The sequence below is a fragment of the Aedes aegypti genome, chromosome 2 (genome assembly GCF_002204515.2).
Source record: "Aedes aegypti strain LVP_AGWG chromosome 2, AaegL5.0 Primary Assembly, whole genome shotgun sequence".
In the NCBI taxonomy this organism is placed as follows: Eukaryota; Metazoa; Arthropoda; class Insecta; order Diptera; family Culicidae; genus Aedes; species Aedes aegypti.
This window is the reverse complement of record NC_035108.1, coordinates 118,045,078-118,059,491: the sequence shown is the minus strand read 5'-3', so window position 1 is coordinate 118,059,491 and position 14,414 is coordinate 118,045,078. Positions and strand designations below refer to the sequence as shown.

The 14,414-nt window shown below is 34.7% G+C and overlaps 1 protein-coding gene across 9 annotated transcripts in view; it reads right to left on the bottom strand.

Annotated features, from left to right (window-relative positions):
• Positions 1 to 3,423: 3,423 nt before the first annotated feature.
• The window catches only part of LOC5564449 (protein still life, isoforms C/SIF type 2), a 560,183-nt gene continuing 549,192 nt past the window's right edge, over positions 3,424 to 14,414 (bottom strand). For all 9 annotated transcript variants that reach the window (XM_021842095.1, XM_021842091.1, XM_021842094.1 and 6 more), the window contains one exon: positions 3,424 to 6,459. In XM_021842095.1, the coding sequence (XP_021697787.1) occupies positions 6,371 to 6,459 (89 nt within the window). In that variant the 3' untranslated portion in view covers positions 3,424 to 6,370. The remainder of the gene's footprint in view (positions 6,460 to 14,414) is intronic.

Below are 14,414 nucleotides of genomic sequence, written 5' to 3'. Positions count from 1 at the left end.
TACGATGAAGCTATTCCTTCAATATGTTAAGTTATGTCAATTATGAAAAATCGTCAAAAAATTCACTTTAGTATAACCGTTACTGCTTTTCAACTTGTGATTGGAAAAATCACTCAAAAATATATGTTAAAGTTCAAGTTATGTCTGATATTCTGTGAAAATTTCATTCAAATCGGACCATAAATAACTGAGATATAGTTTATCAAAGTTGGTCATTTTGTATAAAAAATCGAAAAAGTTGCAAATGTTTTGTCCAATAGTATATGTACGACGACTAACTAGCTCCAATTGTGAAAACAATGCTTCAGTTTGACTGAAAATTTATGAAATCCATTACACACATTATTACTCATTATTGGAAAATTACGTTATTTTTATGGAAAGTTTTACTTAAATATTGGAATCTTCTGCAACATTTTCATGTATTGATTGTCATTTTGAATTGCTCGGTTGGGTTTGTTTATTGCAACTTTGCATTTACTGCTATTGCTATCTCTGATTTTTTGAATGGAAATTTTTGATTTATTGTGGGCGAATTATTATTTATTTATTGCAAATTTTGGCTTATTTTGTGGAAAATTTATAATTATTTCTTGCTTTTTGTGAAGAAAATAGGGATATTTTGAGGTTTTTAAATGGAAAATTCGATATTTTTTAGTGAGATTATTGTCGATTCTACTGCACTTTTGAATCTATTTATTGCTCGAAATTTTTTTATTTATGGAAAATTTTGTTTTTTCTATGCACTTCTTTATTTATTTATGGAAATTTTTAACTTTTCTGTTGATTTTTCCCTTGTTTCTTTACTGGCAAATTTTGCATTTTTTATGGAAATTTTATATTTTTTTATGGAACGATTAATTGTCTGCCAATAGGAAATGGACATGTAAAACAGTGAAAATTGATCAATGTCACCCGAAATTACGGTACATTACAACTGTTGGGATAGAAGGTTTGGACATTTTTTGTTCATACTTGCAAAAATAGAAGATTTCTCCTTATGCTTCTTGTACACATCTTATAATATTCCTACATAAACCAAAAGCTGTTTATTTGAAACCTTCAGATATCTTGTCATGACGAGGAAGCTTCCAATAAATTGATCAGATGAAGTTCAGATGATTATAAACGAAGCCTAATTTCAAGTGCACAAGTCTGGAGAATCTGCCAACCGTTCATGTTGAAAATCGATCAAATTGCTTACTTGCTAGTATTGACCAATGTTTCGTTCTTTAGACTTGTGCCAAGACCTCCATGTCCCTTGCAGTTGCCCAAAATTTTGTGGCTCATAAAGTAATCTAGAATGCCGTGAAAAGTGTATTGCGATCTGTCAAACTTGGGTACCTTTTGCTCTACCAAGGGACCAAATGCAGTACTAGAAGTGGTACCCAATCTGAGCCTGAGTGGGACGGACCTGAGACGAGACTCGCGAAGATGGTCTTCTTTTTCTGTGATTGCTGAGTTTTTTTCTTATTCCACTTCGTGTTTATACCAATTATGCACAAGCCGTTCAAATCCTCACATGAACCTCTCAGCAAAAAATGATTGAGTTTGCATCACATCGAATCATAAATAGCCGTTTGAGTGAAATTTCATGCCAGCAAACGTAGCAGACATTAGAAATAATTAATCTTCTGCTTAGATTTATCAGAAACTTTGGAAAAAAACTGCTCCGCTGACTGAGGTTTTCAATAAAAATTTACTTTGAACACAATACTTTTCACTTTTTCAGCCATAAAAACGGTGGGCTGCATTTGACGTTTCGTGAGAGGGGAATCTGGGCTGCATATGACGTTGATATTTTTCCTCTTCGCGAGTCTCTCTCAGGGACGGACCTGCTAGTGCTCTTCAAAATTCGAGGTTTGGCTTCGTTCTATAATCATTATCTAGCTATCATGCTAGATACAAATTTAACTTTCCAAAATCAAATTTAAAGCATTCAAGCCAAATGTATTAAAATTATAAAAGCATGTATCTACTTTTTAACAGAAAATCGAGCATTTATTAATTTATTTTCAGGCCGGTTAATGTGTAATATATAATATCCAATATTAAAACTTTGGAGCAAATGTCGAATAAAATTACTATTTTTTGTTTGTAAAATTACTAATAATTTTATACAATCTTCTATTGTCACGGTAAGTGCTTAGTTTATTTAGGGTAAGTTTATTGAAAACCGTTTTTTATCTCTCATATGCTAGGCGAATTAAATTCACCTGTAATAGTAGTTTACGGAAATCCTACGAGGCTTGCCGAATAGGATAATTACGACAAGTGCTGTAAAAATCGAGTTCTGCAACGAGTTACGTACAACATTCTTTGCAATTTCGTAGAAGACCACTTGAGGGTATCAGAAATAATATCGGAATACATTCACCATCATTTTACAATTTCTGAAAAATGGTTATGTAATCATTCATTACGCAACTCAAAACAGTTGCGTAATGAGAAAGCGTTTTTTTAATGTTTTTATAGATTTTGTCACACCCCTTGGCTTAAACTCAAATTTTGGGTGTATTTTGTTTTCCGTGTCCCTTCCGAAATGTCAGAGGAACAACCCCAGTGTTAAAACTAAAACCCCTGTGGTATTTTTGTCGACTCAGCAAACGTCAAACATGATCTCAAGTGTCAAGGTTCATACATGGACCCAATTTTTAAATTGTTTAAAAAGTTTAAATGTGATATAGCGGTTATTTGAGCGGGAAAAAATTGCTGAAGTAATTGCAGTAACATGCTCTTTTGTGTTATTAAATAAAAACAAGAATTATTAAACATTTTAGGACCCTATTTGGATGAAACTGTTACCTAACACAGAATAATTAGATATAAGAAAAGAATGTAATGTAATTCACTGCTCGTGTTAGTATCGCTTCATTGTATCACTCGATTTTAGCACGGTTTTCTGTTCGATTTTATCACGCCACAAAAATTGTATGAAGTTCATACATTTTACATTAAAAATTAACCCTAAACAATAAACACATATCTATTTGACCCGCCTCCTTCGTGCTTTTCATTTCATCCGATCTATTTTTGCAACATACACCTCAAAATTTGACGAAAATTATATATCAGAAAAATACATTTTCATTTTATCACGCCTCAGTATACCGCGCCAAAAAAATTTGGATCCGTGATACAATCGAGAAATTACTGTAATAGAAATTCTTGAGGCATGTTCCCAAAATCCATCCAACGAGAAATTTCAAAATACTTGAAGCAATTTCTCGATTCCCTAGAATTTGTCATGATTTATCGCATTATTTATTATATCGTTTGATGGTTACAATTGAGTGATTTTAAAGGGTTTGTGATACTAATTGATGTCTTTTTCTTTATTTTGCGATGTTACTCCAAATTCCACTTCAGTGCAACCCGGACCCGCATCAAAGAAAAATACATAAGAAAACACACTTTCATCTCTTAGTGTTTGTGTATAATTATTTTATTTATTGAATACTTAGACATCTCAAAAAGTTACAAAACAAATAAACAAGAATCAGTTTTGCTCGTCCGCATCATTATCATCATCATTATCGTTATCATTTTTCACTGCATCATTTTATCATCGCCATAATCATTTTTTTTCTCAGATGTTCATGTTCGCTTCCAATGCATTCCATCAGCCGTAGTCCTTTTTTTGCTTTTTCTTTAATCTTTATCAGCATTATCATTTACCATTTCACAATCAGTTTCGTTAACAGCAATCAATGCATTGTTGTTTGAATGTCGTTCCTCTGCAGTTTGGATTTCTTAATTGGCACAATTTAGTGTTTCTCTCATTTGTTTTCTAATCTTTCGTTTTGCATAAGGGTTAGCTCCTATAGGTGTCTGTGTGAGTGTGTGTGTTTGTGTTGGTGTAGCTGGGTGTGTGAAAGGGTAGGAGTATTATTCTTAGAGATAAGTGTGTGTGAGTGTGTGTAGCAACATAAAATCAAGGAAAAGTGTTGTCTCATCGATTGATAATTTTTCTTGTCTACTTTTGAGTAGTGTGTGGCTATACGTGTCTAGTTTTTTTGCTGTTGTGTCGGATATTTTTTTATTCGAGTGTAATTGTTTTAGTGTTTATTATGTACGTCTTACTTTTTATTTATTCACGAAACGAAAGATTTTGGTGACTTATTGAAGATCTTTTCCTTGTTTCTTTTCTGAATGTGTCTTCCTCATATAAAGAACCACTGAATTAATTAAGTTATTTTTGTTTTATATTTTTGCTGTGTTTGATAACCATAGATTATTGATTGAGTAACAATTTTTTTCCGCGGTTATTTGCCTTTTCCTTCGATTTTTTTTGTAAGAAAGTACGTTCGATCATTTGATTATTCCTATCCGCAATCCTGGATTGCGTTCTTACTTTGTTTTCGAACGTGAAGAAGTGAAGTGTCTAGAGATGGTTCGGTTGCGGGGGGTGTATGTCTTGCATAAGTGTGTTTGTGTCTAGAACATGGTACTTTTTGGAGAGATTATTGAATGAGGACCAAAGCAACCTAAACTATGTAAACCATGAAAACTTTGATTTTTTTTTAATTCGACATGTGATGAGATAACCGAAAGTAACTGTGGTGAACCTTTTCTATGTTCGAAAACAATTATCGAACGTTTTAGCCGCTTGAAAGATGTGCCTATTTTGGTTCTTAAAACATGGTTTATGTGAAATTTCATCAATTATTTTTCTCGGTTTTTCATCCAATTTTCTTATTAAATTGTTTAATAATGTTTCAAGTTGGTTTGTATGTATATTTCTATAAATACTTCTGTGAGGGAAAGAACGCGTGCAGTTGTCTGTTTTTGTTACTTGTTTTAGTTTACTTTTTTATGTAAAAGGAAATATACGTATATTAACTATAGTTTGATGATTTTTCTTCTGCGGATTGCAAGACATTTCTTCCTAAATTTTATTTTTAAGTGTTTTATTTTGCGTTTACCTTTACTTATTTTTTCTTTCATTGTTGAGCCGTGTGCTTACACCCGTGGCCTGCTGTGATTGGAAAGTAGTACGTTTTCTTCAGTATATAGATGTACGATTAGCGATTAAAAATTTCAAATAAAATTTTGAAATTTTTGTCAGGGGAACTCTAATTCTCGTTTGGTAAAGGTATACGTGTTTTCCGTGTACTCTTACTGTTTAATCTCAATTGTTTCTAAAATCACTAGGTTTATAGAAAAATTCTTGAACCAATTTGGAGAACCTTTAATTAACTAGTTTAATTGATAATGATTATCGAATTTTCTGCTTTCCTCATTTGACAAGGGTGGCAACACAAAAAATTGTTTTTATCTTCATCTGACTCAAAATTCTGGATTCATTCAACATGGGCTCTTACGCATCCAGTCGGATTCACAATGTATAAAATTCAATTCCCTTTCATTTAGGTTTAAGTTGGTTTATTTGTTACTGCATCAATTTTAACGATTTTTAAGACTGTAGAAATCAAAAGAATAGGAAGTCACAATCATATGGTTACACATGCCGTCAATCTTAACATTAGCGGTAAAAGTTCAGTTACTGCTAATATAGCTGCAATTACTTCTTTTTTTACTTTTCTGAATGTTTAAAAAGTATCAGAAATTCAAAGTAAAATAAACAGTGTCGCATTAAATATTCCGCTCGACGATGCGCGTTTCAACTGACATTCATGTTTACTGATCATCTTGCTACGATTCTGTCATTGTGTAAGTGTGTCTTTGTGATTATTATTATCTTTCATCGTTTCTCTTTTATAATAATAATAATTATAATATTAATAATAATAAACTTGTTTATCCTTAACTACATCTTGTAATTAGAAACTATCACTATGTTTTGCTCTGCTCTCATAAAAATTCACTTTTGTTTTACTAATATCATCCATAGAATTTGCTTAATTTGTTTTATTTTTGTTGCTAGAATCTGAAACTTTCCACGCTACTTTTTGGCTTCTCTCTCGCTCAGTCATATGATGCGAAAAATTTCCTTTAACAATAAACAATTGGCTTCCACGTCCACTCGAAGTGCACCGTGCCTATTCTTCAAAATACTGGGGAAACAACACGGGGATGAGAGTGAATAAAATGTATGAAACAGTTTCCCTGTCTCCAAACGGGCAGATGTATCCGCTTTCGTAGCAAGTGGCATTCCCATTGTTCCGACAAATTTGGCAGCAGTCAGACAAAAGACCCGATTCAACTGTATTTTGGTGACCAAGAATCTTTCAGCTCATTATTTTTTTCGGCCTTGATTTAACAGCCCCCATGGTCACCTGGCAACCACACCAAAAAACCCGATACCCTTCCTCTGCCTACTGCGTGTTTGCAAGTGTGCTTTTTTTTTGTTTTTCAATTGTTTACATACATTTGCCGTTTGTTTGCACCCTTAATATGGCGCGCATGTCTACTTGTTTGAATCATCTTTACGTGCGGTCGAAGTCGACTGGGCATCACATAAACTAATCATGTCTCTAGGCTTCCACACCGGGGATCCTACAATTAAACAAGAAAAAAGTAAAAATGGCCAGATTTAATCAATTTGCTTCGGTGGATTAGTCCAATTGGATGAAGAAAGATTGAAATAGATAGAAGAAAAAGAACAAGATAAAAAAGAAGTAAGGGAACATAGAAAGTTCCAAAGGTAAGAAGAAAGAGAAGACAAACTACTAATTAATAATAACTGAAATTAAATTAAACATTAAACTGAAGAAGAACAGGAAACAAAGTTACTTCAGAATGACAAAGTTTATTCTCTAAAACGAATAAACTTTTTGTTGATTATAAATCGTGAAGAAAAATAAAATATAAAAAAATCCATATTACGTATAAAAATTATGAAATTGTGCTTATTTCACTACAATGTAAAGTACCAATAATCATTAGCCAATTGTGTTCTCCTTGTTTACAACGTTTCGTTGTACTGTCCGTGGTTCGATTGCATAAAAATGTTAGTTAGCTTCGCGCTAAATCAGTGTCTCAGTGCAGAATTCTTCCATTTTCATGATAGCTACCGCGCGACTGCGGATTGCGTTCAAACGGTGTAACACACGCTAGTTGAAAAAATTATAACTAAATCGATCTAGAACAAGGTATTACGACTATACTACTTGGTTTGAGATTTCGACTATGTAAAATTGTCTAGCTAGTTGGTAGTAAATTCGAGATGGGTAACAATCTACACTGTTCAGCCTTGTGTGTATTGTGATGAAACTATCTGATGTTGCAAAAATGTAAATAGTTACTCATTGTTAGGATAAACTTGTACGTTGTTACAGCGAGCTAATTGATAAGATATGCTAAATTACTACAAATTTATTTGATAAGTCTTTCATATTTTTATTACTGGATTGGAGTTCTCGAACATTCCTTGTCTGCAGTGATCGATTTCTCTTCCTTTCTCGGATGGCGTACAAATCACTCAGCACACGGCCATTTGTAATTATATTTTGAGCTTTGTTTATCATTCATGCAGCTTTCATGTACGTAGCGTATATATTTTAAATGTTACTAATATGTTACTATATTAGTTGCGGTGCTAGGGGTCTTCCGGAAATTCTCTTTGGGTTTTTCTGGAATTCATGTGAAATTCTACCGGATATCCCAGTTGATGATTTCCGATAGCAATTGATTATTCTGGGATTCCTCCGGAAGTTCATCTAGGAGTATAAATTGAATCAAGAAATCTAAAAGAAAAACAGTGGATACGAGTAACTGACACTGAAGAAGACTGCGAGTGGTACTCGAAATACGTGTATCTGTCAAAGGATAAGCATTTAGGGGTGGAATTAAAAGGTACCTACTCCATCTACTTTTAGGTTCCTCTATTGAGATTCTGCTCAGAGGGTTCGAATACATTAATAAGACATCAATAAGAAATAAATTCTTATTACTCTCAGCTTTCCTTCCGTTTGGGATTATCCCAAACATCTCTCAGACATTATTCCGGTAATCCTCATGAAATCCTTTATAGGAAAACCTTCTGAAAATTATCAGGAAATCCGTATGTAGTTCTTTCTTTTTCTTTTATTCAGTAAATCTGGCTGGAGTTCTCAAAAATCCCTTTTGGATTATTCCGGAAATGCTTCGGGGATTCTTTTTGCAATTTCTTTATGATTCTACAGAAAATCTTTCAAATAATTTACTGTGGGATTCAACCAAAACCCCTCTGGGATTCTTCCTAAAATCTCGAGCATTCTTTCGAAAATTACACTTTCCCAGATTCTTTAGAAAATTCTGAAATGTTTATAGTTATCTTTCTAATATCCTTGAGATTTTCTCTTGGATAATTAAGGTAATTCTTCCGTAATTCCTCCATAAAATATGCCCTGGAATCCGGCCGAAAATTTTTCTATAATTGAAATTACAGCCTGTTGGATGTAAACATTGTGTTTGACGTTTTATACCCTTTTACAGCCTGATGAAGTGCTGTAAGCGTGGCTATAACATCTTTTACCATCATTATACAATATTGTATGAACCGTTTTCGATGTATAACAAAACGGTGTGTTTTCTTTGCCTTCCATATACACTGTGGTGGCAGCAAGGACAGCATGGATGCAGAGATCGTGAGTTCGATCCCATGCGGTGGCAGGTACTTTAATTGTGTAACGTTAGGAACATTAAATTCAGATACTTATGATATGAATTCCGGAAGCTGTAAAACAGCTTGGAAATAAAATTCAATCGATAATACAGCGATGCTGTATAAACGTAATTCAACAGTTGCGAAATGGTTGAAAAAGCGCCTTCCGAAGATGTTACACAGCTACTTGTCGTATAACTGTCGAGATAGAGCAATGATCGGTATGAAAAAGAGTTGCCAACACAGCTTAAAAATAGCTGATTGGATTCGCCAGATTTGTTGGTAGAAGGATTGCATAAATGCTATGTACAGCGCCTTTACTCAGCATAAAGCCGGGCCAAGGAGGCCTTAAGAATGTTTACATTTGCACTAAACATTTTCGGAAAAATCCTAGAGTTGTTTGCGGAGCAGTTCAAGAAGAATTTCTAGAAGAATTTTTGAAAGATTCTTCAAAAAATGTCCGGAACAAATGTTTCAGGATTTTTGGTACAATCTCCTGTAGTATTTCCGAATGAATTTAATTTTCTGGATTTCAAAATAAATTCAAAGGAGATACACACACTAATCACAGAAAGATTTCTCCAAGAATCTCAAAAATATATCAAGAAGATTCACAGATGGATGTTTGAAAGAATCTCAGAACTAATACCGGAAGGGCTCGTATTTTTTTCAGGAACCCCAGAGGGATAGGGCAAACGCTATCTTAGTGGAGGTAGATCTAATAGTGGAGGTTTGTTTCTGTTCCCCCCTTTTGTTACTGTATACTAATTAAAATTTCAAATCCTTTCTATTAAATTATTATTATAGATACACGGTAACATATTTCAAGACAAGTGGAGCTGCTTTTAAAACAAACTTTTACATCAACCAAACCATAAAACTAAATCTAATAGCGGAATAATACTAACAATAACCGATCATTTCAAATCAAGCGCCAGTCTCTTTCCGTGCCCGCGCAGGCTTTCTGCGGACCCGTCAAAACATAATTTTGTGCATTCCTTCTTTCTTTATCTTTCACAACACAACAACTCAGCACGATCCACCTCGGGGTGCATTGGTGAGCTATCTGGTTGTTGGAGATGAACAATTTATTGTGTAGCGCGAAATCCCATCTCAGCTCACCAAGGAAACGGCCAGTTGAGATTAACAACAGCCCTAGCCTTACACGCTCGTTCAAATCTACTCAAAAGAGAGTAACTTTGACTCACTTTTGAAGTTTCAAGTTAGCTGTCAAAAGTGAATAACTTTATTTTATCAAAGTGAGTAACTTTTTACTCAACCATGAAAGAAAACGACCTTACTCACTTTTGAGTAAACACAAGCATAATTGACTCACTTTGTAAACGTCAAAGACTTGTGAAAATTTCGCGCGCTCGAACTGACAAATCCTCCGTTGTGGTGAAATTTCTTCCGACGGTGATATCGGACTGTTTTCAAAAACAATCAAGACAAAAGCCTAGCGGCAGAGCAATGACAGTTAGTTTGCTTAAAACTTCGCTTCGGAAGTCCAATTGGCGAATTCCAGATTAGTGCTGCGAAGTCAATAATCCTGATATCAAGTGAAGCGAGGTCGGAGTGAAAATGGCCAAGTCCTGGTATTGATCGAACAACCGCAAGAAAAAAAATATAAACAGTATGTTTTACCGCCGTACTTTTTATTGGACTAATTATCAATTCTTTACAGTCTAACTGGGAAGGCTACTGGCTCGGTCAAACTACATCCTCCATGACTTTCATCAATCCCCCAGAGATTTATAACATCCGGGGATCCATTCCAGAGCAGCGAAAATTTCAACACAAATATCATTTTTTTACTTGTTATACATGTATTATTCATATAGTTATGTAAGAAATCATGAATAAATGTTATGCTCTTTGTATATTTCTTCTGATTTTATGAATAACATAATACATTTATTTCCAAAAATATTATTTCCTGAAGTGAGTGACATCTACTCACTTTCGCAAATTTCAGATTAAACGAAGTGAGTAAGTGTTACTCCCATATTGACATTTGACAATGTTACTCTAAAGTGAGTAACGATGGTGTTACTCACTTTTGAGCAGTTCCACTTTGTTTCGAAGTGAGTCGAAATCTACTCACTTTTGGGTAGATCTGAACGAGCGTGTAGGGGCTTTTTACTTTTTGACATTAGGAGCTGACATTTCAGAAGGGACAACAAAATACACCCAAAATTAGAATTTAAGCCAAGGGGTGCGACAAAATTTCAAAATCTTAAAATCTAGAAAAAAAATTGTGGACTTGAACCAACGAAAAACATTTGAAAATTGAGTAAACATGTGTTTCTGTCTAAGCATTTGGTAATATGATTGGCACAGCGCTTTAGTGCACTATCGACCATTTTGTATGTGACGCTCGACCGATGGGATTCGAACCCACGACCCTCAGCATAGATTCCGTCTGTGATTTCTTCAAGTATTACTCCAGAAAATTCATTAGAAACATTTCCAGATTTGTTTTTATTAAGTTCTCTAATAGTTTGTCCAAGGTTCCTCCAAAGTTTATTCATTCATCATCTCCCTACAGAAAACATCGTGCTCCTGCTTTGAAACTGTAGGCTAGGAGAAGTGAAAGATTTAAGATGAACGTATCTTAAAGAAGAAAGTAAAATTTCCTTACAAAAACTTTTTTTTCTCAACGAGAAGTTCATCCTCCTTCATCCAAAGTTAACCTTTCCCCCTAGCTTATTGAAATTCGTGTTACAAAGCGAGTTGCCATTTAATCAGTTAAAGGAGCATTTCTGACAGAATTCCTGATGAGAATTCTTGTAGGAATCTCGGGAAACATTTGTCAACATATTTTATATATGAATTTCTGCACTATTTTCTGGAAGATTTTCAGGAGGCATTTCTGGAAGAATTGCTATTGGAGTTTCAGGAAAAGCATTCCTGATAAAATTGTCTCAATCCAAGTTCTATAATATATTATATCCATACTTTAATCCAAAAAAAAATGGCGTACCACAGACTCTCGTCAATGTTCATCGATCATCTTTTAACAGTCGATTCGAATACATAGTAGGCGATCATTCTGCCTTTTGCAGCGTTTGGATCATTTGTGTTCGTGTTTACACACTATCACCACCTTGTGACCTGAGAGAGAGGAGACAGCTGGCTTAGATTGCGAGCTCCCAAAAGTCAAGGGAGCCTGTCATCAACTGTCACTGGAAAACCGCACATTTGAAGGGCAGAGCGTGAAAACCTGTCAAAATTTGGCCAAACTAAAACTAGATATTATTGAAAATTCAGATTGTTTACCTGTGCTCTCGCATATAAAATCGTTGATTATATAAATATTATCGATTGGACTCAAACTGCTATAGAAATATTTTAATTTTTTGATCTTTTTTATAACAAATGGAATGTGAAAATGGTTTTGTTCAAGTTTGTGCTCTCTGAACCATTGTGCACAACCCAAACATGAGAAGAAGAAATCAAAGAAGCCGAGTAAACAAGCCAATTGTCAGTGAGCTGTCTCCTCTCAGCTTGTGACCAATTGGCCAAACACAGTGATTTCAGCATGTGCTTATACACGCAGCGAACTGGACTATCGAATTTCATACATTTTGCCTTATGAAAGGTGGAACGATTATTGCAATACGAACGCTTTTTGTATTGTTTTAGCATCTCTCCGCATCAAGGCGTCGATAGACGCGTGGTGTACGCTCGGGCCTATCGATCGCAAGGTTCTTGGGTCGATTCCAGGTTGCCGCGGAAACGTTTTTTTGTTTTCAAATTCTGGTTTCATAAGGCAAATTAATGAATTTCAATCCGATTTCTTGTGGCGAATTTTCATAAGGGGTTCCTATGTTTATCGATAGTTCATTTGCCTGAGCGTACGCTCCCAATCGCAAAACGCAACATACTGTTAGCCATCTTTACTTTGGTAGCGCAACTAGTCAGATGATGAGAGATTTGATTTTTCACGCATCCACCACATGCCGCTGTGGGGAAAAATGTTTTATTTTCCTGATATAAGACGGTTCACAGTGAAACAGTTAGGCGGAAAAGGTAGCAATATTCATTCTCTATGTTCTACATACGTTTGTTTTTTGTATTATTGCACTACTTTCATAAAAATTGAAATCCGGCTGGTAGGAGCACTAGTTTGAGGTTGGAAAACTAGGATATGTGAGGTTAGCTTCATTGGAACTTTCGCCTGAGCGATTTTTGCGCTTGAATAAAACACGCTTCGGGACATTCTCCGCTCCCCTAAAAATACCATTGGTTAGATTAATGAATTCTCTAGCATTGGATCTCATTCAATTTCATACATAAGTGAAGTAAGCGGTGAAAATAAATATTTTGTTCCGAATGTTTTGAAACCATGAATGAGTTTGACATTGCTCTCGTCAACCATCATCATGACGACAGCAGCACACCCTACCGGACGAATCGTCGTATTGGGAGCGAATTGTGCATATTGACTATGATTTCAATCGCGATTTGTTCTAAGTGTTAAGTCTGTTTGTTTGTCGGCATACCTTCAAGCGTTAAAGAGGATTACAATTGTAACAGGAATGTTCAGGAACTGCTCCTCCCAAAGAAGCTTTGAAGTTTATATTCCACTCAGTAATGAAATGCAAAGAAGATTGTCCTCCATTTCTGCTCGTATAAGCATGGACTAGCTATTCTTAAATCTATAAAACGGTTTGCTACTTTTACTGCCACTGGATCGACCAGGAGAGTACCTATATTTCTAACGACTCTTCAAGTTGTAACAACGTTTTACTTACACATCAAACAAGGCGCTCTTCCACAAGTTTCATGCAATCATTTTTATCTCTGTACTGATTCAGTGTTGCTTATGTACATGTTTTATATGGTTTTGAAATGATTTAATTTGCTTTTTTTTTCGTTTTTAATGAAGCACTCTTTCAACCAACTACAAACAAAAAGCAATAATTTATACTTTCGATTCACGTTTATATTTGGGTGTAAAACTGAAGTATGAGTTTAGCAGGGGAAATTTAGTAAGTGAACAAAAGTAGAAACATCTAGTAGATATATATACTGAAAACAAAACCAAAAATCTAAAGATTGGGATTAGCGAGAAAAGCAACATCACAAGTATCAATAAATATCTGATTGCTCACATTAGCTTTTTGGATTTGGTCACGGATGGGATCAAAGTAAACTATCATCGATTGAAAAAAAAAATGTGCACACAAATCAAGTCGGGGTTTAATAAAAAAGTTCACAAAATGTTTACCATAAGCAAGTCTAGATTGAACTGAAAATGACAGGAAAAAGGTGTGTTAACCATTCGACACTTTACGCTCTACCGGATAAGCCCATAACGAGGAAGTTTCGACTGATGCGTTCGCCAACGGAGTGGTTGATTTACGGTATTATGGTTTTAAGTAGTGATATTAGTCATAAGAGAGCACTAGCAAAGTTACCTTAAAAAAAACGCAATTATTCGAAACAAGTTGTTTTGGACCGAGTAACTATTAGATAGAACAGAACTGGTATCTGTATGAATATCATACACGCCTAACGTTAACGAGTCCAGATTTAACTTTGATGGAATTTAATAATTTGGCTATACAAATTTACGACGATTTCAAGGTAAATACGAGTTACTCACGGTTGGCTTGAAACGTGAAAACGTATAAAAAGTTACTAGTTTAATTCAATAAGGTGCACGTTCTTGCTTTATCATTTAATTTTGCCTTACCCGCTTTTTCGATTTTAAAATGGAAGAATTTCTCTAAAAAATAGCTCGGAGATTGATTTAGCTAGCTTTGATCTCGATTTGTGATTAAATATAGTTTTTTAAACGTTACTTCAAGTATCGATAGAAAATTATTTTCCATTCCGGCATCTTTGAACAGTATCCTTC